This window comes from Bufo gargarizans, chromosome 8, assembly GCF_014858855.1.
Source record: "Bufo gargarizans isolate SCDJY-AF-19 chromosome 8, ASM1485885v1, whole genome shotgun sequence".
Taxonomy (NCBI): Eukaryota; Metazoa; Chordata; class Amphibia; order Anura; family Bufonidae; genus Bufo; species Bufo gargarizans.
The window spans coordinates 161,282,387-161,303,743 of record NC_058087.1 but is presented as its reverse complement, the minus strand read 5'-3'; the positions used below and the strand labels follow the sequence as shown (position 1 = coordinate 161,303,743).

Below are 21,357 nucleotides of genomic sequence, written 5' to 3'. Positions count from 1 at the left end.
GGTTCTCTAGCCATTTTATTTCTGGAATTACAATTACATCTCAGCAGTGAGAGAATGATTTAAAATACATTGAAGAAGTGATTCAAATTTCATTATAGAAGAGCAGAACGTGTTTTATACATATTGTCAATAATCTTTAAGAAATATTGTGCAGCAATCATGAAATTGTGCATAATGGGTAAAAAAGTTTTCAGTTACATAAATAAAATATGATCCAGCTGCTCAATTGATTTTCTTGGTACTCTTTATTCACTAGTATATTTCATTTAATTTTCAACCAAAGCATAATCTTTACTTTTTTTATACTTTTATTAGACATTTTTACTTATCTAAGCTTCACAAGCTATTGCCAAGCAGTTGCTAAACTATTGCTTACCACTAGGGATGAGCGAACTCGAACTGTATAGTTCGGGTTCGTACCGAATTTTGGGGTGTCCGTGACACGGACCCGAACCCGGACATTTTCGTAAAAGTCCGGGTTCGGGTTCGGTGTTCGTCGCTTTCTTCGCGCTTTTGTGACGCTTTCTTGGCGCTTTTTGAAAGGCTGCAAAGCAGCCAATCAACAAGCGTCATACTACTTGCCCCAAGAGGCCATCACAGCCATGCCTACTATTGGCATGGCTGTGATTGGCCAGAGCACCATGTGACCCAGCCTCTATTTAAGCTGGAGTCACATAGCGCCGCCCGTCACTCTGCTCTGATTAGCGTAGGGAGAGGTTGCGGCTGCGACAGTAGGGCGAGATTAGGCAGATTAACTCCTCCAAAGGACTTGATTAACTGATCGATCTGCAGCTGTGGATCATTGAGCTGCTGATCCTCAATTGCTCACTGTTTTTAGGCTGCACAGACCGTTTGTCAGTCTCATTTTTCTGGGGTGATCGGCGGCCATTTTGTGTCTTGTGGTGCGCCAGCACAAGCTGCGACCAAGTGCATTTAACCCTCAATGGTGTGGTTGTTTTTTGGCTAAAGCCTACATCAGGGTGAAGCTGTGACACCAAGTGCATTTAACCAGCAATAGTCTGTTCATTTTTTGGCCATATACAAAATCAGGGGCAAGCTGCGCCTGTCACCAAGTGCATTTAACCCTCAATGGTGTGGTTGTTTTTTGGCTAAAGCCTACATCAGGGTGAAGCTGTCACACCAAGTGCATTTAACCAGCAATAGTCTGTTCATTTTTTGGCCATATACAAAATCAGGGGCAAGCTGCGCCTGTCACCAAGTGCATTTAACCCTCAATGGTGTGGTTGTTTTTTGGCTAAAGCCTACATCAGGGTGAAGCTGTCACACCAAGTGCATTTAACCAGCAATAGTCTGTTCATTTTTTGGCCATATACAAAATCAGGGGCAAGCTGCGCCTGTCACCAAGTGCATTTAACCCTCAATGGTGTGGTTGTTTTTTGGCTAAAGCCTACATCAGGGTGAAGCTGTCACACCAAGTGCATTTAACCAGCAATAGTCTGTTCATTTTTTGGCCATATCCCAGTCTAATTCTGTCACTAAATCCATACCGGTCACCCAGCGCCTAAATACTAGGCCTCAAATTTATATCCAGCTAAATCTGTCCCTAGTGCTGTAGCTGGGCGAGTTATTTAGTGTCCGTTCAAGCACATTTCTTGTTCTGGGTTGAAATACAATTCCCAATTTAGCAATTTCATAATTTAGTGGTTCCTGCTATATCAGAGCTATTTGAAATCTATCCCAAAAAGGGTATATAATATTGAAGGTGCACATAGGGTCATTCAGAGTAACTTCACACACACCCGCTACTGTGTATTTCCAAGTCTAATTCTGTCACTAAATCCATACCGGTGACCCAGCGCCTAAATACTAGGCCTCAAATTTAATTCCCTCTAAATCTCTCGTTACCCACCGCTGTACTGTTGTTGCTGGGCAAGATATTTAGTGTCCGTCAAAGCACATTTTTTGTTCTGGGTTGAAGTACAATTCCCAATTTAGCAATTTCATAATTTAGTGGTTTCTGCTATATCAGAGCTATTTGAAATCTATCCCAAAAAGGGTATATAATATTGAAGGTGCACATAGGGTCATTCAGAATAACTTCACACACACCCGCTACTGTGTATTTCCAAGTCTAATTCTGTCACTAAACCCATACCTGTCACCCAGCGCCTAAATACTAGGCCTCAAATTTAAATCCCTCTAAATCTCTCGTTACCGTTGTCCTGTTGTAGCTGGGAAAGTTATTTAGTGCCCGTCAAAGCACATTTTTTGTTCTGGGTTGAAGTACAATTCCCAATTTAGCAATTTCATAATTTAGTGGTTCCTGCTATATCAGAGCTATTTGAAATCTATCCCAAAAAGGGTATATAATATTGAAGGTGCACATAGGGTCATTCAGAATAACTTCACACACACCCGCTACTGTGTATTTCCAAGTCTAATTCTGTCACTAAATCCATACCGGTGACCCAGCGCCTAAATACTAGGCCTCAAATTTAATTCCCTCTAAATCTCTCGTTACCCACCGGTGTACTGTTGTTGCTGGGCAAGATATTTAGTGTCCGTCAAAGCACATTTTTTGTTCTGGGTTGAAGTACAATTCCCAATTTAGCAATTTCATAATTTAGTGGTTTCTGCTATATCAGAGCTATTTGAAATCTATCCCAAAAAGGGTATATAATATTGAAGGTGCACATAGGGTCATTCAGAATAACTTCACACACACCCGCTACTGTGTATTTCCAAGTCTAATTCTGTCACTAAACCCATACCTGTCACCCAGCGCCTAAATACTAGGCCTCAAATTTAAATCCCTCTAAATCTCTCGTTACCGTTGTCCTGTTGTAGCTGGGAAAGTTATTTAGTGCCCGTCAAAGCACATTTTTTGTTCTGGGTTGAAGTACAATTCCCAATTTAGCAATTTCATAATTTAGTGGTTCCTGCTATATCAGAGCTATTTGAAATCTATCCCAAAAAGGGTATATAATATTGAAGGTGCACATAGGGTCATTCAGAATAACTTCACACACACCCGCTACTGTGTATTTCCAAGTCTAATTCTGTCACTAAATCCATACCGGTGACCCAGCGCCTAAATACTAGGCCTCAAATTTAATTCCCTCTAAATCTCTCGTTACCCACCGCTGTACTGTTGTTGCTGGGCAAGATATTTAGTGTCCGTCAAAGCACATTTTTTGTTCTGGGTTGAAGTACAATTCCCAATTTAGCAATTTCATAATTTAGTGGTTTCTGCTATATCAGAGCTATTTGAAATCTATCCCTAAAAGGGTATATAATATTGAAGGTGCACATAGGGTCATTCAGAATAACTTCACACACACCCGCTACTGTGTATTTCCAAGTCTAATTCTGTCACTAAACCCATACCTGTCACCCAGCGCCTAAATACTAGGCCTCAAATTTAAATCCCTCTAAATCTCTCGTTACCGTTGTCCTGTTGTAGCTGGGAAAGTTATTTAGTGCCCGTCAAAGCACATTTTTTGTTCTGGGTTGAAGTACAATTCCCAATTTAGCAATTTCATAATTTAGTGGTTCCTGCTATATCAGAGCTATTTGAAATCTATCCCAAAAAGGGTATATAATATTGAAGGTGCACATTGGGTCATTCAGAATAACTTCACACACACGCTTCTGTGCATTTCCAAGTCTAATTCTGTCACTAAATCCATACCGGTGACCCAGCGCCTAAATACTAGGCCTCAAATTTAATTCCCTCTAAATCTCTCGTTACCCACCGCTGTACTGTTGTTGCTGGGCAAGATATTTAGTGTCCGTCAAAGCACATTTTTTGTTCTGGGTTGAAGTACAATTCCCAATTTAGCAATTTCATAATTTAGTGGTTTCTGCTATATCAGAGCTATTTGAAATCTATCCCTAAAAGGGTATATAATATTGAAGGTGCACATAGGGTCATTCAGAATAACTTCACACACACCCGCTACTGTGTATTTCCAAGTCTAATTCTGTCACTAAATCCATACCGGTGACCCAGCGCCTAAATACTAGGCCTCAAATTTAATTCCCTCTAAATCTCTCGTTACCCACCGTTGTACTGTTGTTGCTGGGCAAGATATTTAGTGTCCGTCAAAGCACATTTTTTGTTCTGGGTTGAAGTACAATTCCCAATTTAGCAATTTCATAATTTAGTGGTTTCTGCTATATCAGAGCTATTTGAAATCTATCCCTAAAAGGGTATATAATATTCAAGGTGCACATTGGGTCATTCAGAATAACTTCACACACACACGCTTCTGTGCATTTCCAAGTCTAATTCTGTCACTAAATCCATACCGGTCACCCAGCGCCTAAATACTAGGCCTCAAATTTATATCCCGCTGAATTTGAATACAATACATTGGGCCAAATAATATATTTGTTGTTGTGGTGAACCATAACAATGAGAAAAACATCTAGTAAGGGACGCGGACGTGGACATGGTCGTGGTGGTGTTAGTGGACCCTCTGGTGCTGGGAGAGGACGTGGCCGTTCTGCCACATCCACACGTCCTAGTGTACCAACTACTTCAGGTCCCAGTAGCCGCCAGAATTTACAGCGATATATGGTGGGGCCCAATGCCGTTCTAAGGATGGTAAGGCCTGAGCAGGTACAGGCATTAGTCAATTGGGTGGCCGACAGTGGATCCAGCACGTTCACATTATCTCCCACCCAGTCTTCTGCAGAAAGCGCACAGATGGCGCCTGAAAACCAACCCCATCAGTCTGTCACATCACCCCCATGCATACCAGGGAAACTGTCTCAGCCTCAAGTTATGCAGCAGTCTCTTATGCTGTTTGAAGACTCCGCTGGCAGGGTTTCCCAAGGGCATCCACCTAGCCCTTCCCCAGCGGTGAAAGACATAGAATGCACTGACGCACAACCACTTATGTTTCCTGATGATGAGGACATGGGAATACCACCTCAGCATGTCTCTGATGATGACGAAACACAGGTGCCAACTGCTGCGTCTTTCTGCAGTGTGCAGACTGAACAGGAGGTCAGGGATCAAGACTGGGTGGAAGACGATGCAGGGGACGATGAGGTCCTAGACCCCACATGGAATGAAGGTCGTGCCACTGACTTTCACAGTTCGGAGGAAGAGGCAGTGGTGAGACCGAGCCAACAGCGTAGCAAAAGAGGGAGCAGTGGGCAAAAGCAGAACACCCGCCGCCAAGAGACTCCGCCTGCTACTGACCGCCGCCATCTGGGACCGAGCACCCCAAAGGCAGCTTCAAGGAGTTCCCTGGCATGGCACTTCTTCAAACAATGTGCTGACGACAAGACCCGAGTGGTTTGCACGCTGTGCCATCAGAGCCTGAAGCGAGGCATTAACGTTCTGAACCTGAGCACAACCTGCATGACCAGGCACCTGCATGCAAAGCATGAACTGCAGTGGAGTAAACACCTTAAAACCAAGGAAGTCACTCAGGCTCCCCCTGCTACCTCTTCTGCTGCTGCCGCCTCGGCCTATTCTGCTGCTGCCGCCTCGGCCTCTTCCTCCGCCTCTGGAGGAACGTTGGCACCTGCCGCCCAGCAAACAGGGGATGTACCACCAACACCACCACCACCACCTCCGTCACCAAGCGTCTCAACCATGTCACACGCCAGCGTTCAGCTCTCCATCTCACAAACATTTGATAGAAAGCGTAAATTCCCACCTAGCCACCCTCGATCCCTGGCCCTGAATGCCAGCATTTCTAAACTACTGGCCTATGAAATGCTGTCATTTAGGCTGGTGGACACAGACAGCTTCAAACAGCTCATGTCGCTTGCTGTCCCACAGTATGTTGTTCCCAGCCGGCACTACTTCTCCAAGAGAGCCGTGCCTTCCCTGCACAACCAAGTATCCGATAAAATCAAGTGTGCACTGCGCAACGCCATCTGTGGCAAGGTCCACCTAACCACAGATACGTGGACCAGTAAGCACGGCCAGGGACGCTATATCTCCCTAACTGCACACTGGGTAAATGTAGTGGCAGCTGGGCCCCAGGCGGAGAGCTGTTTGGCGCACGTCCTTCCGCCGCCAAGGATCGCAGGGCAACATTCTTTGCCTCCTGTTGCCACCTCCTCCTTCTCGGCTTCCTCCTCCTCTTCTTCCACCTGCTCATCCAGTCAGCCACACACCTTCACCACCAACTTCAGCACAGCCCGGGGTAAACGTCAGCAGGCCATTCTGAAACTCATATGTTTGGGGGACAGGCCCCACACCGCACAGGAGTTGTGGCGGGGTATAGAACAACAGACCGACGAGTGGTTGCTGCCGGTGAGCCTCAAGCCCGGCCTGGTGGTGTGTGATAATGGGCGAAATCTCGTTGCAGCTCTGGGACTAGCCAATTTGACGCACATCCCTTGCTTGGCGCATGTGCTGAATTTGGTGGTGCAGAAGTTCATTCACAACTACCCCGACATGTCAGAGCTGCTGCATAAAGTGCGGGCCGTCTGTTCGCGCTTCCGGCGTTCACATCCTGCTGCTGCTCGCCTGTCTGCGCTACAGCGTAACTTCGGCCTTCCCGCTCACCGCCTCATATGCGACGTGCCCACCAGGTGGAACTCCACCTTGCACATGCTGGACAGACTGTGCGAGCAGCAGCAGGCCATAGTGGAGTTTCAGCTGCAGCACGCACGGGTCAGTCGCACTACAGAACAGCACCACTTCACCACCAATGACTGGGCCTCCATGCGAGACCTGTGTGCCCTGTTGCGCTGTTTCGAGTACTCCACCAACATGGCCAGTGGCGATGACACCGTTATCAGCGTTACAATACCACTTCTATGTCTCCTTGAGAAAACACTTAGGGCGATGATGGAACAGGAGGTGGCCCAGGAGGAGGAGGAGGAGGATGAGGAAGAGGGGTCATTTTTAGCACTTTCAGGCCAGTCTCTTCGAAGTGACTCAGAGGGAGGTTTTTTGCAACAGCAGAGGCCAGGTACAAATGTGGCCAGCCAGGGCCCACTACTGGAGGACGAGGAGGACGAGGATGAGGAGGAGGTGGAGGAGGATGAGGATGAAGCATGGTCACAGCGGGGTGGCACCCAACGCAGCTCGGGTCCATCACTGGTGCGTGGCTGGGGGGAAAGGCAGGACGATGACGATACGCCTCCCACAGAGGACAGCTTGTCCTTACCCCTGGGCAGCCTGGCACACATGAGCGACTACATGCTGCAGTGCCTGCGCAACGACAGCAGAGTTGCCCACATTTTAACCTGTGCGGACTACTGGGTTGCCACCCTGCTGGATCCACGCTACAAAGACAATGTGCCCACCTTACTTCCTGCACTGGAGCGTGATAGGAAGATGCGCGAGTACAAGCGCACGTTGGTAGACGCGCTACTGAGAGCATTCCCAAATGTCACAGGGGAACAAGTGGAAGCCCAAGGCCAAGGCAGAGGAGGAGCAAGAGGTCGCCAAGGCAGCTGTGTCACGGCCAGCTCCTCTGAGGGCAGGGTTAGCATGGCAGAGATGTGGAAAACTTTTGTCAACACGCCACAGCTAACTGCACCACCACCTGATACGCAACGTGTTAGCAGGAGGCAACATTTTACTAACATGGTGGAACAGTACGTGTGCACACCCCTCCACGTACTGACTGATGGTTCGGCCCCATTCAACTTCTGGGTCTCTAAATTGTCCACGTGGCCAGAGCTAGCCTTTTATGCCTTGGAGGTGCTGGCCTGCCCGGCAGCCAGCGTTTTGTCTGAACGTGTATTCAGCACGGCAGGGGGCGTCATTACAGACAAACGCAGCCGCCTGTCTACAGCCAATGTGGACAAGCTGACGTTCATAAAAATGAACCAGGCATGGATCCCACAGGACCTGTCCGTCCCTTGTCCAGATTAGACATTAACTACCTCCCCATAACCATATATTATTGGACTCCAGGGCACTTCCTCATTCAATCCTATTTTTATTTTCATTTTACCATTATATTGCGATGCTACCCAAAGTTGAATGAACCTCTCCTCTGCCTGTGTGCTAGGCCTAAATATATGCCAATGGACTGTTGCAGTGGTGGCTGACATGAAGCCTGATTCTCTGCTATGACATGCAGACTAATTCTCTGCTGACATGAAGCCAGATTGTCTGTTACGGGACCTCTCTCCTCTGCCTGGGTGCTGGGCCTAAATTTATGACAATGGACTGTTGCAGTGGTGGCTGACGTGAAGCCTGATTCTCTGCTATGACATGCAGACTGATTCTCTGCTGTCATGAAGCCAGATTGTCTGTTACGGGACCTTTCTCCTCTACCTGGGTTCTGGGCCTAAATTTATGAAAATTGACTCTTACAGTGGTGGGTGACGTGAAGCCTGATTCTCTGCTATGATATGAAGACTGATTCTCTGCTGACATGAAGCCAGATTGTCTGTTACGGGACCTTTCTCCTCTGCCTGGGTTCTGGGCCTAAATTTATGAAAATTGACTCTTACAGTGGTGGGTGACGTGAAGCCTGATTCTCTGCTATGATATGAAGACTGATTCTCTGCTGACATGAAGCCAGATTGTCTGTTACGGGACCTTTCTCCTCTGCCTGGGTTCTGGGCCTAAATTTATGAAAATTGACTCTTACAGTGGTGGGTGACGTGAAGCCTGATTCTCTGCTATGATATGAAGACTGATTCTCTGCTGACATGAAGCCAGATTGTCTGTTACGGGACCTTTCTCCTCTGCCTGGGTTCTGGGCCTAAATTTATGAAAATTGACTCTTACAGTGGTGGGTGACGTGAAGCCTGATTCTCTGCTATGATATGAAGACTGATTCTCTGCTGACATGAAGCCAGATTGTCTGTTACGGGACCTTTCTCCTCTGCCTGGGTTCTGGGCCTAAATTTATGAAAATTGACTCTTACAGTGGTGGGTGACGTGAAGCCTGATTCTCTGCTATGATATGAAGACTGATTCTCTGCTGACATGAAGCCAGATTGTCTGTTACGGGACCTTTCTCCTCTGCCTGGGTTCTGGGCCTAAATTTATGAAAATTGACTCTTACAGTGGTGGGTGACGTGAAGCCTGATTCTCTGCTATGATATGAAGACTGATTCTCTGCTGACATGAAGCCAGATTGTCTGTTACGGGACCTCTCTCCTCTGCCTGGGTGCTGGGCCTAAATATATGCCAATGGACTGTTGCAGTGGTGGCTGACGTGAAGCCTCATTCTCTGCTATGACATGCAGACTAATTCTCTGCTGACATGAAGACAGATTCTCTGTTACGGGACCTCTCTCCTCTGCCTGGGTGCCGGGGCCTAAATATCTGAGAATGGACTGTTCCAGTGGTGGCTGACGTGAAGCCTCATTCTCTGCTATGACATGCAGACTAATTCTCTGCTGACATGAAGACAGATTCTCTGTTACGGGACCTCCCTCCTCTGCCTGGGTGCTGGGCCTAAATATATGCCAATGGACTGTTGCAGTGGTGGCTGACGTGAAGCCTCATTCTCTGCTATGACATGCAGACTAATTCTCTGCTGACATGAAGACAGATTCTCTGTTACGGGACCTCCCTCCTCTGCCTGGGTGCTGGGCCTAAATATATGCCAATGGACTGTTGCAGTGGTGGCTGACGTGAAGCCTCATTCTCTGCTATGACATGCAGACTGATTCTCTGCTGACATGAAGCCAGATTCTCTGTTACGGGACCTCTCTCCTCTGCCTGTGTGTGTGCTGGGCCTAAATATATGCCAATGGACTGTTGCAGTGGTGGCTGACGTGAAGCCTCATTCTCTGCTATGACATGCAGACTGATTCTCTGCTGACATGAAGCCAGATTCTCTGTTACGGGACCTCTCTCCTCTGCCTGTGTGTGTGCTGGGCCTAAATATATGCCAATGGACTGTTGCAGTGGTGGCTGACGTGAAGCCTCATTCTCTGCTATGACATGCAGACTAATTCTCTGCTGACATGAAGACAGATTCTCTGTTACGGGACCTCCCTCCTCTGCCTGGGTGCTGGGCCTAAATATATGCCAATGGACTGTTGCAGTGGTGGCTGACGTGAAGCCTCATTCTCTGCTATGACATGCAGACTGATTCTCTGCTGACATGAAGCCAGATTCTCTGTTACGGGACCTCTCTCCTCTGCCTGTGTGTGTGCTGGGCCTAAATATATGCCAATGGACTGTTGCAGTGGTGGCTGACGTGAAGCCTCATTCTCTGCTATGACATGCAGACTGATTCTCTGCTGACATGAAGCCAGATTCTCTGTTACGGGACCTCTCTCCTCTGCCTGTGTGTGTGCTGGGCCTAAATATATGCCAATGGACTGTTGCAGTGGTGGCTGACGTGAAGCCTCATTCTCTGCTATGACATGCAGACTAATTCTCTGCTGACATGAAGACAGATTCTCTGTTACGGGACCTCCCTCCTCTGCCTGGGTGCTGGGCCTAAATATCTGCCAATGGACTGTTGCAGTGGTGGCTGACGTGAAGCCTCATTCTCTGCTATGACATGCAGACTAATTCTCTGCTGACATGAAGACAGATTCTCTGTTACGGGACCTCTCTCCTCTGCCTGGGTGCCGGGGCCTAAATATCTGAGAATGGACTGTTCCAGTGGTGGGTGACGGGAAGCCAGATTCTCTGCTATGGAACCTCTCTCCAATTGATTTTGGTTAATTTTTATTTATTTAATTTTTATTTTAATTCATTTCCCTATCCACATTTGTTTGCAGGGGATTTACCTACATGTTGCTGCCTTTTGCAGCCCTCTAGCTCTTTCCTGGGCTGTTTTACAGCCTTTTTAGTGCCGAAAAGTTCGGGTCCCCATTGACTTCAATGGGGTTCGGGTTCGGGACGAAGTTCGGATCGGGTTCGGATCCCGAACCCGAACATTTCCGGGATGTTCGGCCGAACTTCTCGAACCCGAACATCCAGGTGTTCGCTCAACTCTACTTACCACATATTTTTTTACATCCTAGACAAGTGTCTATTATATAAATGATATCTTGAAATATGTCCACAAGTAATACTTGGTTCTTTGCTAAATGTAGTTAGGCTGTATAACTCAATTTACTCCTATATCTCAATGTGCATGTGATGGCTAAAAGAATAATTTACCTGAAAGTTACCCAAACAAATCCAATTATTCATTAACCTCTTCAGCACCCTGCAAATTTCGATTTATACATTTTTGCTTTTTGCTCCCTGTCTTCCTGGAGCCATAACTTTTTGTTTATTTTCCTCACATAGCCTTATGAGGGTTTTTTTGTGGAGCAATTAGTACTTTCTAATTGCACAATTTAATGTTGCATACAATGTAGTGGAAGCTAGAAAAAATTCCAAATGGGATGGGGAAAAAAATCCACCACAGTTTTATGGGTTTTGTTTTTATGGTGTTACCAATGCAGTAAAACTGATCTGTTATGTTCATTCTCTGGGTTAGTACGATTACAAAAAGTTTATATTTTTTATATTTATACAAACTGTTTTTATTTTTTTAAGTCCCCCTAAATGATTATAATGAGCAGTCATTAGATTGCTTCTCTAATATATTGTAATTGTTATTGATATTAATTACATATTTGCTATGTTCTTATGAAGTCCTGCATTTAAGGACAAAAAGGTACATTTCAGTTTCAGCACACCAGATATCTTTCTCACAATCTGAGTCCTTTGGGTGTGTTTTGGTGGATTGCCACAGCGAGGGCTGACCTTCTGGAAGTTTCTCACATATGCACTCAAGATCTTTGGAATTTAACCAAAGTGACTATTGGGTTTTTGGTCACCTCCTTTACCAAGGCTTTTCTTTCCCATTTACTTAGATTGGGGAGGCAGCCAGCATTAGGAAGAGTCCTGGTTGTTCTAAATGTCTTCCATCAAAGAACTATGGACACCATTGTGCTCTTGGGAACTTTTAGTGCAATTTTGTTGTACCCTTCTCCAGATCTATGCCTCCACACACAAAGTCCTGTGTCTGAGCTGTATAGGCAGTAATTTCCTCCTCATGGCCAAACCATGTCTAATCAACTGAATTTAACAAAGGTTGTCTCCCATTAAGGGGTAGGAACATCTCAAAGCTGATCAAGTGCCATAGCAAAGGGTCTGGATACTTTTATTTTTTCCCTCTTTAATAATTTGCAAACATTTGTAAAATCCTGTTTTCATTTTTTTAATTATGGTAGATTGTGTGCAGATTGTTGGGGAAAACTTGAACATTTTTTTTTTTTTAAGCACAAATATACTACATAACAAAATGTGAAAAAAGTGAAAGGGTCTGATGACTTTCTGGATGCATTGTATACTTTGATATACAAATGTAACAATATAAGTTGTATTTTAATATTTTAGTCAACACTAAGGTCTATGAATATTAACTAGATATTTAGGTAGTGAATTAGAAAGGGCCATAAATAATCTTCCAACATTTTCCAAATGTTTTGTTACTTTTGGGACAAAAATGAACAGATCTTGGGGTATTTGCCTTGTTCCACAATATAATCACATTCTCCTCTCTCTGCTAAATATGAGAAACTCAGTATTTATGCAATGTTATCAGGTAGTTTTTCGGATCCCATTTGCTTTGGACCTGTTTGGCAAGGAAGATAATTTAGTTTATTTGATGTCTGATAGCAGATTGAGATTGTAGCACTATTGTAAAGTGATTGATGCCTCTAGTACACTGATAATTGTAACATAGTAACATACAAGGTAACAGTTTATAAGGCTGAAAAAAACTTTTGCATCCAGTTCAGCCACTTGTCCTAAAAAGTTGATCCAGAGGAAAGGTACGAAAAAAACGAATGTGAGGTAGAAGCCACTTTTTTTTTTAACGGAGATGACTCTTAGGCTACTTTCACACTAGCGCTTGATCGGATCCGTTCTGAACGGATCCGATCATATTAATGCAGACGGAGGCTCCGTTCAGTACGGATCCGTCTGCATTAATAACTTTGAAAAATTTCTAAGTGCGCAAGATGCCTGAGCGGATCCGTTCAGACCTTCAATGTAAAGTCAATGGGGGACGGATCCGCTTGAAGATTGAGCCATATGGTGTCATCTTCAAGTGGATCCGTTCCCATTGACTTACATTGTAAGTCTGAACGGATCCGCTCGCCTCCGCACGGCCAGGCGGACAGCTGAACGCTGCAAGCAGCGTTCAGCTGTCCGCCTGGCCGAGCGGAGGCGAGCGAAGCGGAGGCTGAACGCCGCCAGACTGATGCAGTCTGAGCGGATCCGCTCCATTCAGACTGCATCAGGGCTGGACGGAGGCGTTCGGGTCCGCTCGTGAGCTCCTTCAAACGGAGCTCACGAGCGGACCGACGAACGCTAGTGTGAAAGTAGCCTAAAAAAGCAATCCGCAGTGGGCCTTTGTACTGGCTGAAACTTTGTTACCAAAGCTCACTTTAGATGTCAGTTTTAAATTGTTTTTAAATACACAGATATGAATACAGTAGTGATTCACCAAAGTCTCACCCGGCTTCAGGCGAGACGAACTTTGGCTCCACGGAGCCAATACATTTTAATGCTGTACGGAAACAAGATTAGAACTGAGCAAAGTTTTGATTCAGCAACTTTGCTAAAATTAGCCAAGAAATTTGATTTGTTCCAAATCAATTTGTCACAAATCGCTGGAAATCAGGTATACCCAGGCCACACTCTGCCTTAGGGTACCACCATACACAGGGGCCACAAAGTAGGCAGGTTGCAGCCATGCTGCGGTGAAGAACATTGCAGACAATTATTCCACAGATGCCTTTAATAATAAACTCTATAGTTGGTCTTCATTGTTATTGGCCGCAATGCACCTTTAAACAGGGACTGCGACTGGTATCGACTGGTATAGGGTTTGGCTGGTTAGGTGGGGGGACAATATACATATTATTGCTGTTCTTGTCTGCAATCTCTTGCAGCTCTGGCATACCCACTTCTCCAACCTCAGCACTCTCCTGCCCAACAGGTGGGAGCCCTTCTTCTACCATCTGCTTTTCCTTGCTTTCCACATCATCTAATATTGATGAGAATATGTTAACAAGAACATCCGGCTCCTCCTCTTGCTTCATCTTGCTGACTTTTCTAGGACATGGAGACTTTGAAGGATGATTTTGAAAAAGTAAAGCCAGCAAAAGATGAGGATGGTTATCATTAAGACCTGCCTCCTTAAGGAGTGCAGACTGGGTGGTATTGGTTGGCACTCTGGCACTGAAATAATAAAGGCTCCCATCTTATTGGTATTGAATTACATTTATGGCTGATGTAGCAATAAAGGAATTAAACTGATGCAGCTTAAGTTTCCCTGCACTAAGCAGCTTGCCAAATCTCTCCCTATGCTCAGATCACAGGACAATGGTAAATATAGTGCGGGATGAGGGTTTTATAGGGCTGTAACATCAAAAGGGATGGCTATCTGCACATTGGTTGGCTGCGCTGCATTATGGGTGATCTTTCATTCACAGGCTTGTCTCCTCTACACTTTGTAACACGTGCCACCACCATTTTAGCTAAAATTTATTTGTTACTACAAAGTGCAAGGAAATTTAGATTAGATGCAAATCAAATTTTTTCCTACACTTTGGATCGAATTCTGCTTTCAAAACTTCCATTCACTCAACATTAATATTAATCTCCAGAAATGAGTACAGGCCCCTCTGGAACTCTTTAAGTGACTTTACCATCATCACCAACTCTGGCAGTTTCATCGTTTCACTGTTCTTACAGTAAAGAATCTTCTATGTTAGTGTACAAAACTTCTTTCCTCTAGACGTAGAAGATATCCCCTTGGGAGAGATGTGACTTCACATTTCATATAGGTATACCAAGTTATTAGGTCTCCCCACAGCATGTTTTTTTTGTGGGTTACTGTGTTCACCCTTCTAGCAGATGATCAGCAGGAGTTTCAGGTATTGGACCCCCAAAGATCTGAAATTGATGAGCTATCATCAAGGTCATCAATATATTTTTATAGATAAACCCTTTAAGTTTACTATCATCTAAAATTTTCCATGTTAGTTTTATCCACTGTTTTACCATTTAATATATACTATATAATAGAATGTAATGGTATAGCTTTCTGAAGAAGGACAGGACTATAATATGCACCCAATGAATACTTGGTAATATACTGTCTAATAAATGTTTATTTTAGGAGTCTAGGAAAGTATAAAAACAATAGATCATTTGCACCTACCACAATGTGTCCTCTAAGTCTCCCACCCAAGCGTAAAGTAACACATGACTTACAACCTACCATGTTTATGTATATTTAATCATTCCTGGATGAAAAGGGTTTTCTATCTTCAAGGGTCTGTAGGACAGACCCCTAACCTGCAGAGGGAAACAAATATTACCTGCTGCTGGGTTCCAGCTTCTTTAATCCTCTGCTGCTAATGCAAAGCTCTGCTCCCCTTGTGTTACCATCCAGTTTGACAGCTATAGCAGTCAATCGCTACTAGCAGTGGTGAAATGTCCCTCTTTTATTATGTGACACAAGGGGGGCACATCACCACTGCAATGATTGTCTGCACTGGTCATTAAATTGTATGTGGATTTGTGGGGAGCAGCGAGCTACAGAGGCAGTGGAGGAGTGAAGGAGCCAGATATCAGCAGTGGGTAGGAGGTAAGTATGTTTCTCTCTGCGGGTCCTGCAGGGTTTGATTGTAATTTTTAAAAAATTCTATTTCCTGAATGTGATTATGAGCACAGCCATCTTGCCTGTTGACTGCACAAGGATTTTGTTCTTGTTTGCTTTACAGGAGACTCACTGATTTCTATAGGAGTTTCCTAGGCATGTTCTGTGACCCGTGCCTAACATCACCTATTGTCAATAGTGGTGTTTTATCCATAGAGAGGTTATATGTATCATTATAATCCTGCCTGTAATGATAAATGGGATGACTGGTGAAAAGTGATCTGTACAGGCCAGGAAGTGGCAGCTATTATTAGGCTTAGCAGCCAATTAGAAAACAGTAGGGTTTTAGGATTTTTTTTTTTTTTTACTACAGTTGACACAGAAAATTAAAAATCACCACGCTGTAAAAAAAAAAAATTGTTTAACAGTTTATTTACTTTATTTTACTTTATTTATTCCTCTTTACAGTCATTACTCAGTGTCCCTAGTGGAGTTTACAATGTAAGCACGAATCATAATTTAAAAAATAGATCATTTTCTAATGACGCATTCCCTATATTGTATATCCCAAATCTGAAATGAGTTTCCTAAGAAAAGATTTGTCAGATAGGTGCGGGGCCCACATCTGGGACCAGCTCCTAGATCCCTTCCTCCTCGAAAATTAAGGAGAGCAAGCACTACTAACACACTATGTGGGACAAAAATAATATACATATGGCTGATTGGCAACTCCTATAGGTGGTATAAACTTCTAGACCTGCACCAGATTTATGGTGCCACATTTTGGCACAATTTATACTACACTGATATAGTAAATGTGAGACACAGATTAAGCAACTGTCTATCCAAACAATATGAATGTTGTTATTGCAATTAGTGTTGATCGCAAATATTCTAATTGCAAGTATTTATTGCGAATATTGGCACTTCAAGAATTCGAGAACATCTAGAATACAGAGCCATATCTTCGTAATCGCAAATATTCTAGAATTTTTTATTTTTTTATCAGTACCCATGATCAATCCCTGCTTCTTGCTTGTGGTCCAATAAGAAGGTTGCAATATCTTTAGGAGTAGTGTTGATTGCGAGTTTTCGTATCACAAATTTTTATCGCAAATCTTCGATTGTCCATTTTCGTAATCAAGAAAATAATGACTGGAGATCATGAATTCTCAAATTCGCGAATATATAACAAATATTCACCCAAATATTTGTTAAATATATCGCAAATTTGAATATTACCCATGCCTCTCATCACTGATTGCAATAAAGATAGCTTAGCAATAACTTTTAAAAATGATATTGATTACCCTACTGCCTATCAATCAAAACCAAACCTACCTCATTGTACATAAAACTGCATTCTACTGCCAGAGGTTGTTGAGGAATTTTAAAAAATGTTGAAAGCGATAACTCCGACACATAGAGAGATACAAATTCTGGCATGTGCTGCTTGCTAGATGTTATTCATCTGCTAATTGCTACTTAAGACTTTTCTGGGACTTCCCGCTGGGAGAGTGGCAGACAGCTCTTCATTCACAGTCTGAGTACAGGGTTGTTCATTTAGCTTCTGCAGAGACCTACCCCCATGCTATTCTGTAAAAATAAATTAAACCTCAAAGTTTCAATATTTTTGAGCTGATCAGTTTAACTCCTTGATGGCCAGACTGTTTTGAAAATAACTTTTTTTGTACACATGTTGGTTTAAGGGTAATCACTTTTTTATTGCTGGACCATACAAAATATTTCTTTAACCGGTTTCGTTACACATACAGTATACTGTAGATATTTTCAAAGCTTTTTGAGAAAAAAATATGTTTTTTTTAATACTTTTATTAGGGTAACGTGCACAACAAGTAGATAGATAGATGGATAGATAGATAGATAGATAGATAGATAGATAGATAGATAGATAGACAGCATACAATGTTATTACTTTAGATACTGGCAGAGCTGATCTAGGTCTGCTAAGGGTGCTGCCACACGCCATGACTGTGCTACCTTTTTAAGGAGCAAAAAAATTCACCCCAAAAAAAAGTTTTTTCCAACAACATTCCTTTGTTTAGCGTGCATTTTCTTCCAGAAAAAAAACACATAGCAAAACTGAATTACATAAATTACAAAATAGAGTGACATTAAGGTAATTTAAGTTTGCGCATCCTAAACCCAAACACAGCCACAACCCTAGGGCACAGCAGTTCTCCCATGATGAGGGGAAACGAGTATTAACACATCTGTGGAAATAATGATTTATATTACTGTTGCTAGCAAAATTATCTACAGTATTTAGAAGTCTCCAATGGTGATATATCGCATATGAAGCAATTAAAGATTATGGGGGACATTTATAATCTGAGATCATTTTCATGTCACTTTTAAATTTGGTTTTGCACCAAATTTGTGAAATAGTGCACAATTGTCATGTGTTTGGTGGAAATGCATTGTGTTGTATGACGTAGCCTTAAAAAAATACACGAGGGGGCTGCATGGCGTAGGAGGCGACTTTTCTGCAACATTTCAAGTGTCACAGATAATACCACAAATGTGCCATAATCCAGGTTGCCTTAAACATAGACCACTTTGAAAAGTCTCATTTGGCTTGTTTTAGGACAGTTTGACACCAAAAACCTGATGTATCTGGTTTGATAAATATTTCCCTATGTTTGTGACCTTATAAATTCATATCCCTTGAAAAAGTATTTTAAAAAAAATAGTATTTAAAAGCTCGAGTTAGTGTGATATAACCCTATTTGTAGGCACTCACATAAACCTACAGCCAAAGAGCATGTACATTCCTTTCAATGTGCTACTTTTACTTGTTTTAGTATAGAAATGTTGGCTTATTTTACATTTTAATTTGTTTTATTCAATCCATTACATTTCTTTTTCCTTATAGAGTAGTGTGCCAAGAGCCTCTGTTTGGTAATAAATTATCTCAGGTATGAAGTCTGCTGGTGATGCAAAAACTCTCACTGAATGCTGTTTGCTATGTAATACTAACAGCAAAATTGTGACATTCTATTATATCCTATCATGTGCACAATTAAACATGAAAATTGCAACATTGTGGCCAACTGAGCATCTATTTGTTCCTCTTCTTAAGTCAATCTCACTAAGCTTGCTGGATGGTGCATGTGTCTCACTGTCACAAACTGTATACCTGAATGCTGTTCACTGATAATATTCTTAATTACACATATGAACAGTAATGACTCCTTGTAATTTTGTAAAAGGAGACCACTAACTTGCTAATATAAGAGGGAATACTGTATAACATTTATCATTTGACTTCTCTATTTTCTAGAAGCCTCTTTGTCTTATCATTTTCCTCGTATTTCTGTTTAGACAGCATGGATATGATAATAACTGTTTATATGCTTACTTGAATGAGATACTCAAGTTGAACTACTGCTGAGAGCCAGACTGGTCACCATCACCGCCTGGATCCATACAATACTTTAGGGTAGGGCCAAACACAAGTTAATTACATGAGACTTTGGGGCACATTTATTAAGATCGGCGTTTTAGACTGCACTGACGGTGGATTAGCCAAAGTTATGTAGAAGCAACGTCCTCTATATAACTTTGGCGTATCCACCGCCACTTCTAAATGTAAGACAGCTTCCTTTCTACGCCTAAAATACGCACCAGAAATAAGCCTAATCTGCACCAGAAATAAGCCTAATATAGGTGTTTTCTCTTTAATAAATGACACCCTTTATTTTTTTTAATTTATCAAACCTATGAAATTTATCAAATCTAATATAGATGCACATATAAAAATGTTGCATCACAGTTATGTTAAAGCAATAGTCCAAGTTATAAAAAAAATCTTCTTCCAGATAGGAATTAACAAAATAACAAAATATACCCATACAAAGTATACCCCATTCACCAATACACCAATACAACACTGCAGCCATTCACTAGCCTCAGCAGTATGTGGAACGTGACCACTGAGGCTCCGGTCATGCGGAGCATACGGGTACATCTTTGCTGCAGCCAAACATACAAAATGGGGTGGGAAGCATCTGAATAGAGGTGCTGGAAGTGGTGTGGAAGTGAGAATATGATACTTTTTATAGTTCACACAACCTGTTTATTTGCATTGTTGCAGAGAGCAGTGCATTCCTAAGGACTGCAACTGTTATGTAACTGTTAATTGCTTTACAAAATCTGAAGTCAACAGTTTTATAAGGATTAACCAGGGACACACACACAATGTTAGTGGGCCACATGAAAACTCAGGTTTCCATTCTCCACTGACAGTTTCAAAGAATTTACTATACATACCTTTAAGGGGTTTTCCAAGACTTTTATACTGATAACCTATCCTATTGAAGTGAATGGGGCTAAGCTGTGGTACCAAGCACAGCAGCTTTACAAAGTACAGAGCTATGCTTGGTGAGCTGAGAGAAGGCTGTGGCACTACATGTAAGTGCCACTGCCTTCTCAAACAGCTGATCGGCAGTGGTTTCTGGTGTTGGACCCCCATGATCAGATACTGATGTCCTATCCACTGGAAAGTCTTGGAAAACCCCTTTATGAACATTAAAGTTCTGATATTGATAACCTGTTCTCATAGTAGTGGCTAGTGAGGAGCGAAGTTTACAAAAATTTGATTCGGCTACTTCAATCTCAAATAGAAGAGGTGAGTATGATTTATTTTATTTTTTCTGTACCGCCATTTCAGGGAAAATTGATTAGTTACCATGAAGCATGAGGAAATTCAGCTTTGTGACAAATCAAATTTTCCCTGAAGTTCAACCAAAGTCCTCTTCGGATACTTTGATTCGCTTAACCCTAGTAGCGGCTATGTTGGCTATAAGTTATCTAATTCCCTTGAATAGGACAATTCTTTAATATCCAGCAATACTGCTACTATATGCATGGTGTGTCCAGAGCAGCTGCAACTTGGATCAGAATCTTCAAACGGCTGATTGGCCTGGATGACAATCTAATATTGATGGTCTAAACTAGAGATATGTCTTCAATATCAAAATTACCTTTAGTAAAAATGGAAAATTACCTTCAGCTCTTAATTAGCTCTTAATTAGAGAGCTCCTCAGATAACTAATATGACAGTATCATGGCCAAGAATAGTTCAATTATGTGCCACTATAGGCCCCATACCATTATTATGCTCTGCTATTGGCTTTGATGGACTTGAAATTAATTCAAGATTTAAGAGCTAAAGTCTATATTTGCCCTACCTTTTTATCCAGTTGAACATCAGTTTGCTTAACTTATTTAGTTTAGACAAAAAAAAAATAACACTGAACTCTGATTCCTATGGTAATACTTTATGGCTGTTGAGATTTTAGATTTAGAGAGCCATTGGTTCATTTCTAATGGTGGAAGGATTTAATTAGAAATGTACAGATGCTTAGTTTTGAAATGACCTTCCAGCTTTCATGGTCAAAAGTACATTACACTCTTTTTAGTCATTGCTTTGGATTTTAATGACTTTGCAAAGAAATATAAATATAACTCATATAATTTTTATTTAATTTTTTGCTTTAGCAATACTGATGGATTACTGACCAAATGTTAACAGAGTGAAGGCAGATGCACAACAGACAGGATCTGGTTTTTGGGGGTTATTGTTCTAATGGATCAGAGGAAGGACAAAATAATCAGTGGCGTCAACACAAACTTACTGCTGACACCCTCTCCACTCTGTCGGGGGGTTCTACTTGTATGAGCATTTAGTAGGACAGGTTCTGTAGACGTCTATGTGGAATTAGCTGACAGGGGTGTTAAAGGAGTGTGCTCCTTCATGCTATAGTAGAATCTTGAGCCTCTGCATGGTTCTTTATACCTG

General features: G+C 42.6%; 1 protein-coding gene across 8 annotated transcripts in view; it reads left to right on the top strand.

The window, feature by feature from the left end:
- RBFOX1 (RNA binding fox-1 homolog 1) overlaps positions 1 to 21,357 on the top strand; it is a 333,478-nt gene that overhangs the window by 229,036 nt on the left and 83,085 nt on the right. For 2 of the 8 annotated variants that reach the window (XR_006391053.1, XM_044303359.1), the window contains one exon: positions 18,430 to 18,472. The exons of the other annotated variants lie outside the window; for them this stretch is intronic. Coding sequence is in view for 1 of the 2 variants with exons in the window: in XM_044303359.1 (XP_044159294.1) it covers positions 18,430 to 18,472 (43 nt within the window). In the remaining variant the exon portion in view is untranslated. The remainder of the gene's footprint in view (positions 1 to 18,429; positions 18,473 to 21,357) is intronic. 8 annotated transcript variants of the gene reach the window in all.